Genomic DNA, 18,456 nt, shown 5'->3' with positions numbered 1-18,456 from the left:
AAAAGGAAATCTTGCTAATGGTATATTGTCATCATTATCATCATGTTTAAATGTTTATGTTTTTGTGGTGTACACCAGAAACATACAAAGTTTATGGTGAAGGGTTCTGAATAAATTTCTAATCTTGTAAAAACAGTTGATCAAAAAATTAACATTAGAAATTAGAAGTTCCTGTCATGACTCAGTGGTTAACGAATCCGACTAGGAACCGTGAGGTTGTGGGTTCGATCCCTGGCCTTGCTCAGTGGGTTAAGGATCAGGTGTTGCCGTGAGCTGTGGTGTAGGTCGCAGATGTGGCTGGGATCCCGCATTGCTGTGACTCTGGTGTAGGCTGGTGGCTACAGCTTCCATTAGACCCCTAGCCTGGGAACCTCCATATGCGGCCCTAGAAAAGGCAAACACACACACATACAAATTAGCATTAATTTATCATTGGGTATTTGCCAGCTGTGTTCTGTTTCATATGCAGTATGTCATTTAATCCCCACAATAATCCCATGTGGCAGATACCTTTATTAATCTCATTTGAAGGTTATCCTCTGAGACTTAAAATGGTTACGTCCCTGAAGTGATAGGCTAGCAAGTGACAGAGCCAGCATTTATATCCCGGCAATCAGACCCCCACACACAGCTCTTTGCCTAACTCCTTACTGTTATCCCTTAGTACCCCAGATATTATTATCCCATTTTATGGATGAGAAAACTGATGCTTTATTAGAAAGGTTGCATCACATATCTAAAAAGTGGTGGAGATGGATAAAAACCCTGGTCTTATGGGTTCAGTTCTATAAACTGCCTTTGTAACTGTCATAATAATCTGAGAATGGTATTAGATTGCATGGGGGAAATTTGAAGATGTAGGAGGGAATCGGGGCTGTGAGTTTCTGGAAGGGATAAAAGGAGGAGGGAATTATAAATGATACCATGGATCCGTGGAAGGGTTAACCTTGTAAAGACTATGTTAGTTATTTCTTCAGGAGACGGAAGAGAAGGAGGAAGGAATAGACAAAAGTACAGAGGAATCTGAAAGTGATTTTGCATTGATCTCTTCAGAGTTGCAGAGGAAGCAGGAAAGAACCTTGTCTTTGATCCCTTTTGAGATTTTCCACCAAGTAGAGGGTGAGGTCATCTGGTGCAGGAGTAAAGAGCTTGAGGGGCTTGAAAAAGCTCCTCTAGAGGGGACAGCGAGAGGCATTTAACGGAACAGACTGAGGGCAGGTGAGGGCGTAGATGTTGGAGAGCTTGGTTTGACGGTGATAATACATCGGAAGGGCCCCGTTGCTCCCTGTGGACCCAGGGAAGCTGCCGTCTAAGTGGGCTGTGAGGTAAGTCTGGAGGCAGGTAAAACTGACAAAGGTGATGGTGGTCTTTGATGAGAGACCACGGGAGGGTGCAGAGGGGGCTTCGTCAGTATCAGAAGCTTGGAGAGATGAAGAGGTCACAGCAGGGAGAGCTCCTTGCTCTCTTCTCATAGCATGTTCCCTGGGAGAAGAGCTGCCTCTGCAGTGTGAACCTGCTTACTTTAATTTTTTATTTTTATTTTTGTCTTCTTAGGGCTGCACCCACGGCATATGGAGGTTCCCAGGCCAGGGGTGGAATTAGAGCTATGTAGCCACCGGCCTGCACCACAGCTCACGACAATGCCAGATCTTTAACCCATTGACCGAGGCCAGGGATCTAACCCGCATCCTCATGGGTACTAGTTGAGTTTGTAACCCGCTGAGCCGCAAGGGGAACTCCCTGTTCATTGGATCAAACCTGCGTCCTCAGGCTTCTTAGATTGATTTCTGCTGAGCCACGACGGGAATTCCCCGGAACCTGCTTATTTTACGGGTAGTTCTAATGTTCTCTTAGTGCACTTTCTAAAGGCATCATCTTAGACCAGGGAATAGAGTCCCTCGTCTGCCCACTTCCTTACACTGATGGGTGTGTTTCTGTTCCCTAAGCTTTCGAGGATGCGGACCTCAGCTTAGTCGTTCCCTCAGCTCTCTTTGCGGCCGTGGGGACAGCCGGCCAGAGGTGTACCACTGCGAGGCGCCTGGTGAGTGTGTCTTTGTGGGCACGTGAGGGTATCCCGCTCTTCCAACACTGATTTTTTTTTTTTTAAACCTATTATACCAGTAAGGAGGTGCGGTGGAAGCACTGCTGGAAACGTGTCCCTGGGCCTGGTTGGCCGTTCTGGCCCTATTGCTCTATTCTGTGCTCACAGCAGATGTTCTGCCCAGCCAGGGACTCTGCCTTACCTCTGCCGTAAATAAAGTGGTCTGGCCCTCACTGGGGGCAGTGGACTTGAGAGCCAAGACATGGTTTTAGTCCTATACCTGGAACAATGTGGACAAAGTTCCATTTCAGTTAGAGAATTAAAATAAGCTTAAAACTTGGAAAAAGTCAGAAGTATTAGCTAAAAGGTATAGACAGTCTTGGCTTTTTGGTAAAAACATTTTAGGTAGTAAAGTATTTTAACAATTTTAATTGGGGGCCTATAAGTCTAGTCTTGGATTTGACTTGATGGGGCCATGGTTTTTTGCAAAGTAAATGTGTGTGTGTTCTCTCTATGTAACTATAGTCTGCTTGCATATAATAGGATACATTAAGTGCATAAGAGATGATACTGGCTTCACTTCAGTGTTCAAGTCTTGGGAAGTTTAATCTCCACACTTAGATTTGAGCTAGATTTTAGTTTTGTTTTTTTTTTTGTTTTGTTTTTTTTTACAGATCTTTCTCTCTTTCTTTCTTTCTTTTTATTTTTTGTCTTTTTGCTATTTCTTGGGCCGCTCCTGCGGCATATGGAGGTTCCCAGGCTAGGGGTCCAATCGGAGCTGCAGCCACCAGCCTACGCCAGAGCCACAGCAACACGGGATCTGAGCTGAGTCTGCAACCTACACCACAGCTCACGGCAACGCCGGATCGTTAACCCACTGAGCAAGGGCAGGGACCGAACCCGCAACCTCATGGTTCCTAGTCGGATTCGTTAACCACTGTGCCACGATGGGAACTCCTAGATTTTAGTTTTTGTATGAGATAAAACTTGGATTTTTATGACTCATGCCACTGAAAAACTGCCGCATGAGTTTCAGTTGTTTATAAAGTTTAGCTACATTTGTCTTTTTAAAAATTATTCTGCTTTTCTCATATAATTAAAAGAAACAATTTATAGTTGAATTATGGAGGCAGCTGGCTGTGGGTTTTTCCTCTCGCCCGCAATGAATATAAACAAATTCTTTACAACTTTGGCATCAACTAAATTAATTAAAATAAGAGGGAAATAAAATCTTTACTTTTCCTATATCTTTTCATACTCAGTTTTTCTTGTATTTTATAATGAATGAATACCAGTCTTTCAGAAATTTTTATCTTTTACTGCTATACTTGTGGCATATGGAACTTTCCAGGCCAGGGATTGAATCTGACCCTTTAACCATTGCATCTGGATCCTTTGAATCTGGATCCTTTAACCCACTGCATTGGGCTGGGGATTGAACTTGTGCCTCTGCAACAACCCAAGCTTCTGCAGTTGGATTCTTAAATCACTGTGCCATGTTGAGAGCTCCTCAGTGTTTAGTTAGTTCGGCATGCCGAAGTTCCGGGGCCAGAGATTGAACCTGTTTGCTTTTATATTACTCAGTTGCAGTTATAAAAAAAAAAAAAATCTAAGCTCTGGTGGTCATAAAGCATTTACAGTTTCTTAAATTTGTTCATTTTAAACATTTATCTCATTAAGGCTAAGAAGGAAGCAGTGGTACTCTAAAAGATTATAATCTTAACTACATGGTAAACCATGAAATGACATAAAAGTCAAGCAGTTCTTTATTCAGTTCAATTTTATTTTTCCTTTGTGTCCTGGAGCCAATACACATAGCCCTGATTTATTTTTAGTGTTAAATATTGGCAGATACTGTGAGTCATAACCCAAGTCAATTTCCGTAACAACAGCAGTGGTATATAGAAAAATCCATTTCAATACCACGGACCTCTGTGATTTATTGTTGACCCTCTATAACTATGGTTCTTCCATCCCCGTAGATAAAACCAACTGGGAATCCTGTCGTCCTGTAGCGTTTTCTCTCAAAAAATAATTTTATACAGGTGGAACTGTGAAGTTCAAACCCATGCTGTTCAGCGGTCAACTGAGAAAAACTATACAGTGCTAACAATTTTGTGCATTTATTTGTGCTATTTATGTGTACGATTTAATAGAATATTTATATGTACAATCCCTGGAATGTTCCTTTTTTCATTTAGTTTTTACATGAAAGCATCCACGATGAAGTCGTTAATAGACTCACGAAGGCCTATGCTCAGATCCGTGTTGGGAACCCATGGGATGGTGAGTATCTGGTTGATTTCAAAGATGTTCTTTTTTTCACAGCTGGTGGTTCAAGTGTTTCTTATTTTCTACTTCTCTTTTTTCCCTCTTTCCTGAGAGGCCCAAGAGAATGCAAAGCAGGTTATTGGGCATTTGGGGTGACATGTCTGCTCCTAAGTGAGACTCTAAGTGCTTGCTGTGGGCTGGTGATTGAGCCTGGGAGATGGTGTTGAGATGGGCTGAGTTTGATGAGCTTTTCCATCTTCGCTTCTGTCCAAGCCACTACCATTCACTCTCATGCAAGGCTGTAAAAATCACCTACCTGACACTTGCTTCCACTTGTGCCTGCCACAGTAACAAAACAATGCTATTCAATAATTCACTGTCTTGCTCAAAACACTCGTTGCTGTTGGACTAAAATTTCCATTTCTTTTAAGATCCTTTTGTGCAAGCTCACAGTCTTTAGTGATCTGTCCTTGGCTGCCTCCCCAGGGACTTTCTACCCCCTGTGCACCGCTTGTCCCCTTGCTCCCAGAGCTCCAGCTTCTACCTTCTCTCAGTGCTCCTGGCATTCCAGGCTCTGTTCTGCTAGAAATGCTCTTTGCCCAGCCCGTTCCCCCTCCTCACTGAGGCCTGCCTGAACCTTTCTTCTTCATCTGTCCTGGGGTCACCTTTAATGCTCTGGTTTCTGGCAACCAGACAAAAGGCAGCAGCATCATCCTCTCCCCTAAATTATACGCCAGGCTGAGCCTGTAAAACTCTTAGAGAGGGATCACTCTATAAGGAATATCTCTCATGAACTGAGAGCTCTTTCCCTAGGTTTGGCCCTCTGGGTTTCTGTATAGAAAACTTATCAGGATACAGCCACACTTGCTTCTTTGCGTGTCTTCTGTGGCTCCTGTTGCACTGCGTTGGCAGAGCAGAGTCGTCACGACAGAGACCGCAGATGCCATGCAAAGCTTTAAATACGCTAGCTCTTTGCAGAGAAAGGTTGCTGACTCCTGGTCTAAACTGAGAGGGTGAATGAAGGGATTGGTCTGTTCATTGGGAAAGCTGATATAATAATAAAATGATGCCATTTAGGGTGAAATGAAGAGTATTCCTTTTTCTCTCCAGCTAATGTTCTCTATGGGCCACTCCACACCAAACAGGCAGTGAGCATGTTTCTTGGAGCAGTGGAGGAAGCAAAGAAGGAAGGTGGCACAGTGGTCTATGGTGGCAAGGTAATGACAACTGGACCTCAGCAGTGACAGGTTTTTACTTTCCCTTCTGCACAAGCAGGGCTCTGGGTAAGCTGGTAAAGGGTCCTCCACTGCCAGTTTTCTTTTTTCCATCCCTTTTGTGATGGGGAAGTACATGCTTTAAAAAATGGCAATGTAGGGAGTTTCCATTGTGGCTTAGTGGAAACAAATCTGACTAGTATACATGAGGATGCAGGTTTGATCCCTGGCCTCACTCAGCAGGCCGGGAATCTGGCATTGCCATGAGCTGTGGTGTAGGTGGCAGATGCGGCTCGGATCCCATGTTGCTGTGGCTATGGTGTTAGGCCGGCAGCTATGCCTCTGCTGATTTGACTCCTAGCCTGGGAACTTCCATATGCTGTGAGTGTGTCCCTCAAAAGAAAAGAAAAAAGAATGACAATGTAAAAATGCGTGGAACATTTCTGAAGGATATGTACTGAGTCATGGTTGCCTTTGAAATTGAGTCCCTGGGGATTTGAAGACCAGAGAAACCTCCTTTTCATGGTATAGTAGCAGACTCTATATTCAGAGCAATTTAAAATCTATATTTAGGAGTTTCCTGGTGGCCTAGCAAGTTTAGGATCTGGTGTTGTCGCTGTTGTTGCTCAGGTTGCTGCTGTGGTGTGGGTTTGATCCCCGGCCCTGGAACTGCCGAGTGCCCTGGGTGAAGCCAAAAAAAAAAAAAAACCAAAAACCTGTATTTAACTGTGACTTTAAAAGTCATTTAAAGCAAGGAGTCAAAAAAGACATTACAGCTGCCCCCCACCTCCTCTGCCCCCCAAATACATACACAAACATTTTTAACACATATTACTATTGACAAAACATTAATCAGTCAATCTAAGAAAGAAAGGGAAAATTTTATTTGAGCCAAATGGAGGATTATAACCTGGGATAGCATCTCAGAAAGCTTTAAAAACTGTTCTGCTTATTAGAAGTCAAGACACAGTAATGTAAGTTTTTTGAGACTGAGGGCGGTACATGAAATGACATACTACTGACACTATACAAAATGTAGGTGTAAGTGTCATTGCGGCCCCTTACGAGATCAAGAAGGAATGTTATCTTGTAGGACGTTGTCTTATAGATGCTGGAAGAATGCTGCTCTTTATGGTTTAGCAGATGTTTCTGCCGATGGGGGAGGCTTGATTGAAGACAGTACAGATGCACAATGTACAGTACAGGGGAAGAGGAGGCCAAACGGCAGAGAAAATTTTTGATGTTTATGTTTTTCTTGTCTTGCTGTAAAACGTGAATTTCATTTCACTCTATTTATTGGACTTCAGATATAGATCCGAGGTGTTTTCTTCATGTTTGGTAGGAATTTTTCCTTGTCCTTGAATAAGCTATACCTGTAGTTTATTATCTACAAGTCATTTTCTCTTTGTTTAAAAATCACTGAGACCTGAGTCTCTTGCAAAGCTCTCTGAGGGCAGAATCCTTGTCCCTAGTCTCTTAACCCTGACATACCCGCATCTCATTGGATGGGGGGGGGGGCGTGTGCATATATGTATTCTTTTGTTACTTATTTACATTGTAATTTTTTAGGCATTTAATCTTTAAAAGTAGTTCACTTTTCCCCTTTGTGTAATATTTACTTAAGTTACATGATGCAATACGGTATTGGAAAGACAAATACAGCTGCCATGCACAGGGTTGGAAGTAGATACAGATGACTCTTGGTAAACAGACAGGTCAGAGGATGAGAGCACAATTAAACAGGTACACTGGAGAGTTGATCAGCAGCCAAGCAGGGCCGCAGGTGTCAGAATATTTCATAGATGCAAAGTAGAAACCAACTAGTGATGTGGTTATGTGGAGGTTAGTTAGGAAATTGTCTGCAGTACGCCCTTTGGAGCTTTGGATTTCTGTATTAATATGTGTTACTCTGCTAGGGCCGCCATAAGAAGATATCACAGACGAGGTGGCTTAAACAACAAATTTATTGTCATACAGTTCTGGAGGCTGATTCCAAAATCCAGGTGCTGGCAGGGTTAGTTCTTGGGGAAGCCTTTGTCCCTGGCTTGCAGACCTGGCCACCTTCTCTCCATGTCTTTGTTTCCTGTGTAGAGACGAGGTCCTTTGTGTCTCTTCTTCCTCCTCTTAGGAGAATGTTGGTTCTGTCTGACTGGCCCTCACTCACATGACCTCATTTAACCTGACCTCAGTAACCGTCCTTTCTCCAATTATTATTATTTTTTGTCTTTTGTCTTTTTAGGGCTGCACCCGAGGCATATGGAGGTTCCCAGGCTAGGGGTCTAATCCGAGCTGTTGCTGCTGGCCTACACCCACAGCCACAGCAATGCCAGATCTGAGCCGCATCTGCGACCTACACCACAGCTCATAGCAATGTAGGATCCTTAACCTGCTGAGCGAGGCCACAGATCAAATCTGAAACCTCATGGTTCTAGTCAGATTCCTTTCCACTGCACCATGACGGTAACTCCACCTTTCTCCAAATTTAGTTACACTAGAGGCGTTAGGACTTTAAAATAAGAATTTGGGGGAATGGAGAATGAGAATACAGTACAGTTTATAACATAGTGGGTATTTATTTATTTTTGTCTTTTTTTTTTTTTTTTTTGAGGGCCACACCTGGGACATAAGGAAGTTCCCAGGCTAGGAGTCAAGTTGGAGCTGCGGTTGCCAGCCTACACCACAGCCACAGCAACTCAGGTTCTGAGCCATGTCTGCAACCTGGACCACAGCTCACAGCAACGCCAGATCCTTAACCCTCTGAGTGAGGCCAGGAATCAAACCTGTATCCTCATGGATGCTAGTTGGGTTCGATACTGCTGAGCTGTAATGGGAGCTCCAGATGAACGCTTTTTTAGATTATATAAATTCAAAAATAACTACCTGTAACTGTTTTTTTCAGTGTGACTTGATCATGATACCTGGTCCAGTTCTCTATCCTTAACTCTCTTTTTTTTGTTCTGACCAAGTTAGAACCAGGAGGAAACAGAAAATTTTCTTTCATGACGGGAAGTTACTTTGGAGAAATAATTCACTTATAAATGGCATTTATTTTTTTTCTCCTAAGTACAGGCAAATAATGGTATCCTCTGACCCCAAGTACCAGAAAACAAAATGCTCTCTTTGGATTTATTTCGTTTCTCTACTGCAGGTTATGGATCGCCCTGGAAATTACGTAGAACCGACAATTGTGACAGGTCTTGACCACAGGGCATCCATTGTACACACAGAGACTTTTGCCCCAATTCTCTATGTCTTTAAATTCAAGGTAAGATTTTGTCTCTCTTTTCTCTAGTTGAGTGTTGAAAAAATTGAGACGACTTAGAGAAAATGAAGTCACATTAAATTTAAATTGATTAACCTTTAGGGAGGTTTTCGTTTTTGGTTTCTTTTTTTTTTTTTTTTTTTTGCTTTTTAGGGCTGCACCCGTGGCATATGCAGGTTCTTGGGCTAAGAGTCAAGTTGGAGCTGTAGCTGCCAGTGGCCTACTCCACAGCCACAGCAACGAGTGATCCAAGCCGCATCTGCAACCTACACTGCAACTTGAGGCAGTGCCCAGACCTTTAATCCACTGATCGATGTCAGGGATCAAACCCACATCCTCATGGATCTTACCCTGCTGAGCCACAGCAGGAACTACCTAAGGGGGTTTTAGAAAGTCACTCTGAATAGTAGAGGTTTGAAAGTTAAGGACAAACTGATGGAATGAACGCTTATGTATAGTAGAGCATATCAAGCTAGCTGCCAGGTAATTGGGACAAGCAGAGGGTCAGTGTTGGAATTTATGGAGAATGTAGCCCCCATTGTCTGTATCACCTGATTCTGAGCTGTGTGGGCTTTGAAGTCAGCTTCTACACAAAAGGGACCAGGTAATTTGATAATCTGAGTGCTAAGGGTCAGTGGACAAAATGAGAAGATACAAGGCAGCCTACAGATCTACACTTAGAACCGTATCCGAGGACAGCCTGTGACGGTTTTAACAGATGAAGGTAATTAGAGGGTTTTCTTGCCAGCACGGGACAGACCCTACTGTGCCAGATGTTTAGAAAGTGAATCAAGGCTTGACTCTGCCATGATTAACAGAGGATAATGACACTTATACCTTGTTGCAATTATATGATAGCATTAATTAAAATCTGGCTTTAAATTGTCTATCATTGTTGCACATAGAGTGACTAGCGAGTATGATTTCATGTTTTGTGGTGTGTCTGTGTGTTTGACAATGAGTTTCTAAGGAAACCATGTAAGCCTGTCTTGCCTAATCTGTAAATTAGGAATAATATTGAACCTGTGTCATTGGGTGAGAATTAAATAACTGTGTGCATGCTGAGTGCCTCAGTCAGTGTATTGCACATGGTAAGAGCTCAGTAAATACTGGCTCTTACATGTAGTGGCTTGCTTGGAAAAATGTACTCAAGGGTTTTTTTTCTCTAAGTAAAATTAAGGGGGAAATCCCATAAAGCACTGTGCAAAAGAAACAAGAGTTACGGAGATGTTGACTCTTTAGTTTCCTTCTGTGCACCAAAATTATACTGGTAAATCTCATAAAATGAGTTCACCACCAGTGAACTTGAACCTGAAGGCTGTGACTCATCTAACAACTTGCAATGTCTGTCCTTTTAGAATGAAGACGAGGTCTTTGCATGGAATAATGAAGTAAAACAGGGACTTTCAAGTAGCATCTTTACCAAGGATTTGGGCAGAATCTTCCGCTGGCTTGGGTAATAACTTTGACTACTTTGAAAACTTTTTAAAGTCTGATTTGTATAGTGAGTGGACTTTTAAAAAAGAAAACCATCATGGGTGAAAATCTTTTTTTTTTTTTTCCTTTTGCACTGAGTCTTTACAGGTTTTGTTTGGATTATTTATCAATTTTTCTATATTTGTTTTTTTGCGTTTGTCACTTCCCTATACTGTGCTCTCACTGTGCCCCCCATTTTACACACAGACCAAAAGGATCCGACTGTGGCATCGTAAACGTCAACATTCCAACGAGTGGGGCTGAAATTGGAGGTGCCTTTGGTATGTAGGGGGTCACTCCCCTTTTCCATGATGGGCAGGGTTTTAGCCTGCTGGGGCTGCCGTAACAAAATACCCGCTCGGGGGATTCAGGCCACAGAAAGGTATTATCTCAGAGTTCTGGAGCCTGGAAGTCCAAGATCAAGGTGTAGGTGGGTTTGGATTCTCCTGCTGCCTTCCTCTTGTGTCCTCACAGGGCCTTTCCCTCTGTGCTTGTATACCCGTGGTGTCTCTTTCTCTTCTTAGGCATGAGTCCTGTTGTCTTAAAACCCCACCCTCATGACTTCCTTTAACCTTCATTACCGCCTTAAGGATGCTGTTGCCAAATATAGCTTCATTCTAAGGAACCTTCTCTCCCAGATGTAACTACTTAGAGATTCTTACTGAAGGAAAAGGAAATTGACCTTTGAAGTTACCTCAGTTTTTCTTTCTTTTCCTTTTTTATTTGAGGGCCACAGCTGCCAACATTATAAGCAGGCCTGCTGTGCCTTTTCTGCCCAGATTGTAAATTTTCCTCAGACTTCTGAAGCTATTACTTACTTGTCTTCTGGTTTCCATTACTGTGGTTGAAAAGTCCAATCCACTTTGATATCTGTCAAAAATGCTAGGTTTATTGTTTATGTCTGATGTTGTGAAATTTTTCAGTAATACACCTCAATGGAGATCTTTGTGAAAACGCTTTTTTTGACTGTCAGTGAGCCAGCAATTGGGACTCACAGTTTTCAGTTCTGAAAAGTTTCACAGTTTTATTTTATTTTAGTAGATTTTCTTTGACAGTTTTTTCCCTTGATTTTTCTTTATTTTAATATCTAGAACTCCTATTACTTGAACGTTATCTTGTGAAGGATTTTCCAATGTTATTAATTTTTTCCTCTTTTTATCACTTTAGCCTTTTTTCCTTTTTTTCTTTTTTTTTGCCATACCCATGGCTTGCAGAAGTTCTGGGGCCAGGAATCAGACCCACGCCAGAGCAGCAGTCTGAGCCATAGCAGTGACAATGCTGGGTCCTTAGCTTGCTGCGCCACGAGGAACTCCTAGGCTTTTTTTTAAACAATAGGTTTCATTAAACTTTTCTTCTAGTCCATCTGTTACATTTTCCTCTTCTCTGCTGTTATTCAAAATAATATCAAGTGTGCGTTGATGGTACACTTTTATTTTCTAAATTAAAAAAAAAATTTCTTTTTTGGTTGCACCCATGACACATGGACGTTCCTGGGCCCCAGGGATTGACTCCAAGGCTCGGCTGCAACCTAACCACAACTGTGGCAATGCCAGATCCTCAACCCACTGTGCTGAGGGTGGGACTCAAACCTGTGCTGCTGCAGACACAAGACATCACACACTTTTAAACAGTACCCTCTTTTTTCGTTTTATGGAATCATTCTTGTAACCTCTCTAAAGATATTACTATAACATTAAAAATATTATAGAATCAATTTCTCTATATTGTAGAAAATTACATACAGATGCGCATAAATGAAAAAAATAAAATTATATTTTCCCTGTCCAGAGGTTTCCACCCTGAGCACCTTAGTCTAATGGTAAGAATTTTTTAAAGGTTTTCTTCTGCTTCCTGACATTTCTCTTTCTTCTTAATTCCTTCTGTTTTCTTTTCCCTTTTGGTTCCCTTTTCCCTGTTTGTTTTGGCCTCTGCCTTTTATGTCTTTGTTGTCAGAGGAGATACTCTGGCTCTGGTCCCCTGGTGTCCTCATTCTGGTGCTACTGAGTAGGCGCCCCCACAGAGGCCCTGCTCAGGACGCGTGAGCTGCTCCTGTCTTTCTCTAGGAGGAGAAAAGCACACTGGCGGCGGCAGGGAGTCTGGCAGTGATGCCTGGAAACAGTACATGAGAAGATCTACTTGGTAAGAGAAGGCTTTGGGAAAACGGGTTCGGTCTTAAAGCCTCTGCAACGGGCTTTCCACTCTTGTGCTTTCTGCTCTGTTTGGAATGCAGGACACATACAAGCACATAGCTCTCCCCTCCCAAAGCCTTTGTGCCTTGCTAACAGTTTCCTTCGTTCTTGTCCAGCTTCTGCCAGTGCCCAGCTCCAGACTGTGAAACCATCTCATGGTGGATTTTGTCTACAAATAGTGTAGGAGGAGGAGACTGGGGGTCAGCCGGCAGGAGAGAGTGGAAGAGTCTGTCTGTTGAGTTTTCTCTTGGGGTGTGGTTACCATGCGTGCAGACTGCAGGGGCGTCAAGACGTGGAGGTGGGCCTGGCTAACACGCTGGGTCCTACAGCTCTGGGAAGAGTGAGCAGGAGCCTCGAGAGTAGATGAGCGCGTTCACCTAGCACCAAGGTACCCAGTGAGGGGAGGCTGCTGCTGCGGGGTTTTGACCAGGAGTTGATTTCTGCTTGTTTTCTGTTTCCCCACCCCTTGCACAGAAATAGCTTTATCCTAGTGCAATAAAGTGGTGTGTGGGGTCAGGCCTGCGTGGTGTTAGGTTGAAGAAAGAGCATGGAGTGGGGACCCGTGGATACCGTCCTAGTCCTGTTTACTGCTTCTCACTGGCTCTGGAACCTTGGGGGGTTTATCCTCCTTGATTGCTCACCTCTTAGCAACTTCATGTCTGTTGGGAATTTTTGTTATTACTCCAGCTTTACTGAGGTATAATTGACCAAAAAAATCCCAAAAAATCAAAAAAACAGTGATGTATTTAAAGGGTATAACATGATGTGAAATGATTCCCGCTGTCAGATTAGCCCATCCTTCACCTCACAGCATCGTGTGTGTGTGTGTGAGAGAGAGAGAGACAGACAGACAGACAGACAGACAGACAGACAATCCTCCTCCTAGCAGATTTCATGTATATGTCAGGAGTTTCTGAGGTCCTTTGACTGTGGCTTCAGCCTCAAACATGCACACTCTGCCTGATTCCCATTCATTGAAGTCAGTTTTGTTCCTTTTACTTTGCTTGTGTACTTGAGATGGGGGGACTGGGGGTGGGCAAGCCTGTAGCTGCAGCTTTTTTGCAACACGTTTAATGGGGACATTTTTTCCTCCAATGAGAGAAACCAGGTGGGTAAGAGGGAAACCTCTATTATCTATCAAAATGGCAATGTTTGTGTTCTTCCTGCTAATTCACTACAAATTAAGCAGACACATAAAGAAGATGAAGTTACAGTCCCAAATTCTTGCGCCCTGAAAACCGTGACTAACACGTGTGCTGTGTGTCTTTCCAGCTTTTCGCTCTCCTTTTTCTTGTACAAAACTGGATCTATACTAACATTTGTATGCTCACTTTTTTTTTTCTCCCCCAGCTTACCATCTGGATATTTCACTTTGTTAATATATACAGATCTACATTGTTCAATGGCATAAGATAGGTGTACACTGTCCTTTATTGAATTTTGTTCCTTTTTCCCTTCTTAGTACCATCAACTACAGTAAGGACCTTCCTCTGGCCCAAGGAATCAAGTTTCAGTAAAAGTGCTTTATGCCGACCTTTCAAGTCTTTCAGGCATTGCTGCAACTCTTCTGAAGAAGGCAATGAAAGTTAAGATGTGCCTTGAGTAAATGCATCATTTTGAATGTGACAGTGCCTCCAAGGCCCTAATCAAGAGACTTTTTTTTTAAAATAAAAATTAGCATGACAGCCTTATTTAGTGAAAGAGTAGATGAATTTTTATGTTACTAGTAGTTACCAATTTTTTTTTAAGTTTAGAATTATTTTATAATTTAGAAGAAATAATACTTGCCATGGTAGGAATTTGGAAAAAACACAGACCTTAATAAGGAAGAAAATAGAAGTCTTGTCAGTGGATGCAGGAACATCTCCCAAGCAGGTAAAGAAGTCGGCGCGTATTGATTCAGGTCGCCCTCCTCAGCAGGTATTAAGAAGGTGTGATTGCAGAGGGGTGTGCCCCCTGCTGGTGGAGGAGCACAGCACAGCAGCCCTGTGCAGTGACACCAAGGGCGTTCAGCACCATCACCGCTTCTTGCTCAGGATAGCTGGTCACTACAGAAGCAATGTGTAGTGTGGACAGACATTTCGCTCCTGCCTGGACCTCCTGACGACATGGAATTCCATGCAAAGTGCATCTGGATTTCTTATGCAACCTCCGACCGTTTTCTGTAGCTGTCAGACTTCTGGGATTGCCCTTAGGTTTGTTCTAGGAGAATAACCACGTGTGGCAGCACATGTTGGCGCTGAACTCAGCACAGTTCACTTTCTCTGTGCTCAGAGTCAGCTTCCTTCTCTTGAGAAGCTGCTCAGGAGCCCCTGGAGTGGTTCAGCCTGGGGCCCTTTTGAGCCCACGCTGGCTCCTGTAATTCTATCTTCCTAGCAGTCTCTGCTTCCCTAACGGGTAGCAGCCAGCACCTACTTGATTCCTGCCAGATTGGATTGGGCAGAAGCCTTCAAAGACAGTGACATTTGTCCAGGACCTCATGTGTCAGGATGTATGGAGAGATTTAGACAACTGGCAGAGAGTTTGGAGTTGAGTTATGGCGGAGAAGCAAGCAGATGAAAAAAACAAAGCCATTATAAATTTATCAGGAAAGCAAGGGTATTGATTACATGCTCCATGGCCCCACGGGGACTAGCATTCACCGAAGTATGCCTTGTCAGCCTGGAATATTAAGCCAGACGTGGACAATAGGTGTTTGGAAAGCATGTTGGCAGGAAAAATTCAGCGTTTGAGGGTAGGTTAGAAAGGCAGGCAGTTTATATTTGGTAGTGGAAAATCAGTAATGCCTAAAATTACAAAAGTAAGAAATCACAATATAGGCTTAAAAAGATAGGTATATTCTATCATTGTTTCTATCAATGAAAAATCATTGTTTCAGGAGAGCAAATGAGGAATGGGGCACCGAGACAGAAGAGATTGCTTTTTTCCATAACAAGTCTTGTAGAGCTTTTGAGTTTATATCAAGAAGATGTATAACTTTTGATTAAAAATTAAAACTAACAACAACAAAAAAAGTCAGAATCAGATGCTTGTAATCCATTTCATGGTCCTCGCCCACCCTGCCCCAGGTGCACGATGTCGCCTCCCTGTTATTGAACAAGGAACCCTTTTTAAATGTCTCATGAAATGATTATGCTGAAACCAACTTCCTTATCCTGAAGTTCAAAGTGGGTTACCTCATATTGATACATAATACATATTTTCTTTTTTTGGCCTGTGGCATACAGAATTTCTCAGGTCAGGAATTGAACCCATGCCAAAGCAGTGACCCAAGCCACTGGATCCTTAACCTACTGTGCCGCAAGAGAACTCGTGATACATACATACTTTTCTCTCTTAGCTGCCCTGTGGTGCATGGAGTTAAGATCTGAGCTGCAGTAGTGACCTATGCCACAACTGCAGCATGCTGGATCCTTTAACCTGTTGTGTTGGGCCAGGGATGGATCCTGCAGCCCAGCACTGCAGAGACGCTGCTGACCCCATTGTACCACAGTGGGAACTTCTTAATAATTTTTTTTCTTTTTTTTTTTTGCTTTTTAGGGCCGCACCCATGGCATTTGGAAGTCGCCAGGGGTCAACTCAGCTGCAGCTGCTGGCCTATGCCACAGCCACAGCAACACCAGATCCAAGCTGAGTCTGCAACCTATACCACAGCTCTTGGCAACGCCGAATCCAAAACCTACTGAGCAAGACCAGGGACTGAACCCACATCCTCACGGATACTAGTTGGGTTCACTACCCCTGAGCTACAACGGAAACTCTTCAAACATTTGAACATAAGCAGTTGCTCAAGAAAATCATGCAGTTTGGGCATTTGCTTAAAAAACCTTGCTATGGTTTTTCTTTATAAGTCACAATGTTAGCTATTGTAGCCCAGTCTTTAGAGTGTGTAATGCGGTCTGAAGAAAATAAAGCCCTATTTAAAATATTTTTGGGAACCATTTACAATTGGCTGTTTTCATTTTGTGAAATAATTGTGTATGATTTTGATGGAAATACTTTTATATCCTGTTTTTTTTCCAAGGATGCTATTTTTAAACCAGTATTCAGTGTTAAACAGAAGCAGTGTTAATGTTTTAGCTTTAAAATTTTTATGTTTGTGATTTTTCTCCAATTAGGGATATTTAGAGGGGCTCTCCATTCCTGTATACATATTAAAGCCATGCCATGGTAGCCAATTTGGAATAATAATCTCCAGTATACTGGTGAGAGGGGTACTGCCAGCTCTGACCTTAGGTATAGAAATCAAGTTAAACTGACGCTGAAAGCTTTCTTGTAAACTAATTCACAAATTTTCTGCAATAAGGACATTTTTTTTGTCAAAACATTTATTTAAAAATTTTGCCTTTGGCCCTCTGTTCTTTTTTCCTGACTTTTTTTTGGCCACACCTGCCGCACGTGGAAGTTCCCAGGCCAGGGACTGAGTCTGTGCCACAGCTGTGACCTAGGCTGCTGCAGAGACAAGGCTGGATCCTTAACTCAGTGCCACAAGGGAACTCCCTTTTTTTTACTGACTTAATAAAAGTTACTTATTGGTATTAATTATAGGAGCTAAAATGTACATTGGTATGTGTTATTACTGGCCGGCCATGTGTTTTAAGGTGCTGGGAGTCCTGAACTGCTTCCTGGTGAAACTGAACCCCTGTGACTGTCTGCCCCTCCCTGCCTGCATCCAGCCTTGTAGCCATACTGCCAGTTCTCAGCCCCCCACAGTGAACATGAGCTGTGGTTAGCGCTTCTGATCTATGGGATGGTAATAATGCCCACTCTTAACTGTAAAGATTGAAGACGAAAAGTTACAAGAGTAATAGTGCCTGGCAATCGTAAGAGCTGTTGGTTCATTTTATTGGGGTGTTTGCCATGTTTTGCACTTACAGATATCTTTCTTTTTTGGCCACCCTGAGGCACATGGAAGTTGCCTACCCAGGGATTGGATCTGAGCCGCAGTTTCGACCTATACTGTAACAGTGCCAATGCAGGATCCTTTAACCCTTTGTGCTGTGCCGGGGATTGAACCTACGTCCTGGTGCTGTGGAGACACTGCCTAACCCATTGTGCCACGGTGGGAACTCCTTTATTTTATTTTTAAATGTATTTTCTTGGGCCGCTCCCGCGGCATATGGAGATTCCCAGGCTAGGGGTCCAATCGGAGCTGTAGCCACCGGCCTACGCCAGAGCCACAGCAACGCGGGATCCGAGCCGCGTCTGCAACCTACACCACAGCTCAGGGCAACGCCGGATCGTTAACCCACTGAGCAAGGGCAGGGACCGAACCCGCAACCTCATGGTTCCTAGTCGGATTCGTTAACCACTGCGTCACGACGGGAACTCCTAAATGTATTTTCTTTAATGAAATGTAGACACATTTTTCTGATTTTTGAAAAGTGAAGTTCTTTTGAGGTTTTTGGGATCATAAATTAGGAAAGAACCAATTTATAATACTCGTGACTTAATAAAATCTGGGTATGTGATATGTGTGTTGAATTCAGGTACTTAGGATTCTTGTCAAAATTCTTTAAAGTTTATTACTACATATTTTATGATTTTGTCAATTGGATTTCTCTGTCATGTGAATTATTGCAGAGGGCATTTACTTTTCAAGGTAGGTTATGTCTGAAAATAGGAGCACAGATCCAATAACTCCTTAACGTTTGCTCTTTGCTGGTTGAAGGTCTTTTCACTCTGGGAATTCCAGGATTCTAAAAATCTGGCCAGGAACGGCGCTATTAAGTTGTCTTCACGGTGTTGACCTGTAGGTGGCACTGTTGTCCAGAGCAAGCGCCTCAGTTTGGCAGGGGAGTGAGTTGTGTCTACTCTTTGGTATCCAGGAAGACACCATGGAAAAGGTTTTGTGTTCCTCAAGCATGTGCTGAACTCAGTGCCCCACTCTGTATGCGCTGTTTCCATTCCTACGCTGCTGGTAACCCGCTTCCCTCCCTCCCATCAGGTAACCACACAGATCACCTCAGCTGCAGGTGATTACTTTCCTTAGGTAAAACATGA

At 43.0% G+C, this 18,456-nt stretch overlaps 1 protein-coding gene across 2 annotated transcripts in view; it reads left to right on the top strand.

Moving 5' to 3' along the window:
• ALDH7A1 (aldehyde dehydrogenase 7 family member A1) overlaps positions 1–15,477 on the top strand; it is a 49,619-nt gene extending 34,142 nt beyond the window's left edge. For both annotated transcript variants that reach the window (XM_047778531.1, XM_047778530.1), the window contains exons 11-18: positions 1,947–2,041; positions 4,243–4,327; positions 5,423–5,529; positions 8,675–8,791; positions 10,147–10,244; positions 10,472–10,545; positions 12,328–12,403; positions 13,916–15,477. In XM_047778531.1, coding sequence (XP_047634487.1) covers positions 1,947–2,041; positions 4,243–4,327; positions 5,423–5,529; positions 8,675–8,791; positions 10,147–10,244; positions 10,472–10,545; positions 12,328–12,403; positions 13,916–13,970 — 707 coding nt within the window. In that variant the 3' untranslated portion in view covers positions 13,971–15,477. The remainder of the gene's footprint in view (positions 1–1,946; positions 2,042–4,242; positions 4,328–5,422; positions 5,530–8,674; positions 8,792–10,146; positions 10,245–10,471; positions 10,546–12,327; positions 12,404–13,915) is intronic.
• The last annotated feature ends 2,979 nt before the right edge of the window (positions 15,478–18,456 follow it).

Source organism: Phacochoerus africanus, chromosome 4, assembly GCF_016906955.1.
Source record: "Phacochoerus africanus isolate WHEZ1 chromosome 4, ROS_Pafr_v1, whole genome shotgun sequence".
NCBI lineage: Eukaryota > Metazoa > Chordata > Mammalia > Artiodactyla > Suidae > Phacochoerus > Phacochoerus africanus.
The sequence above is the reverse complement of the archived record's forward strand: the minus strand, read 5'-3'. Positions and strand labels throughout refer to the sequence as shown.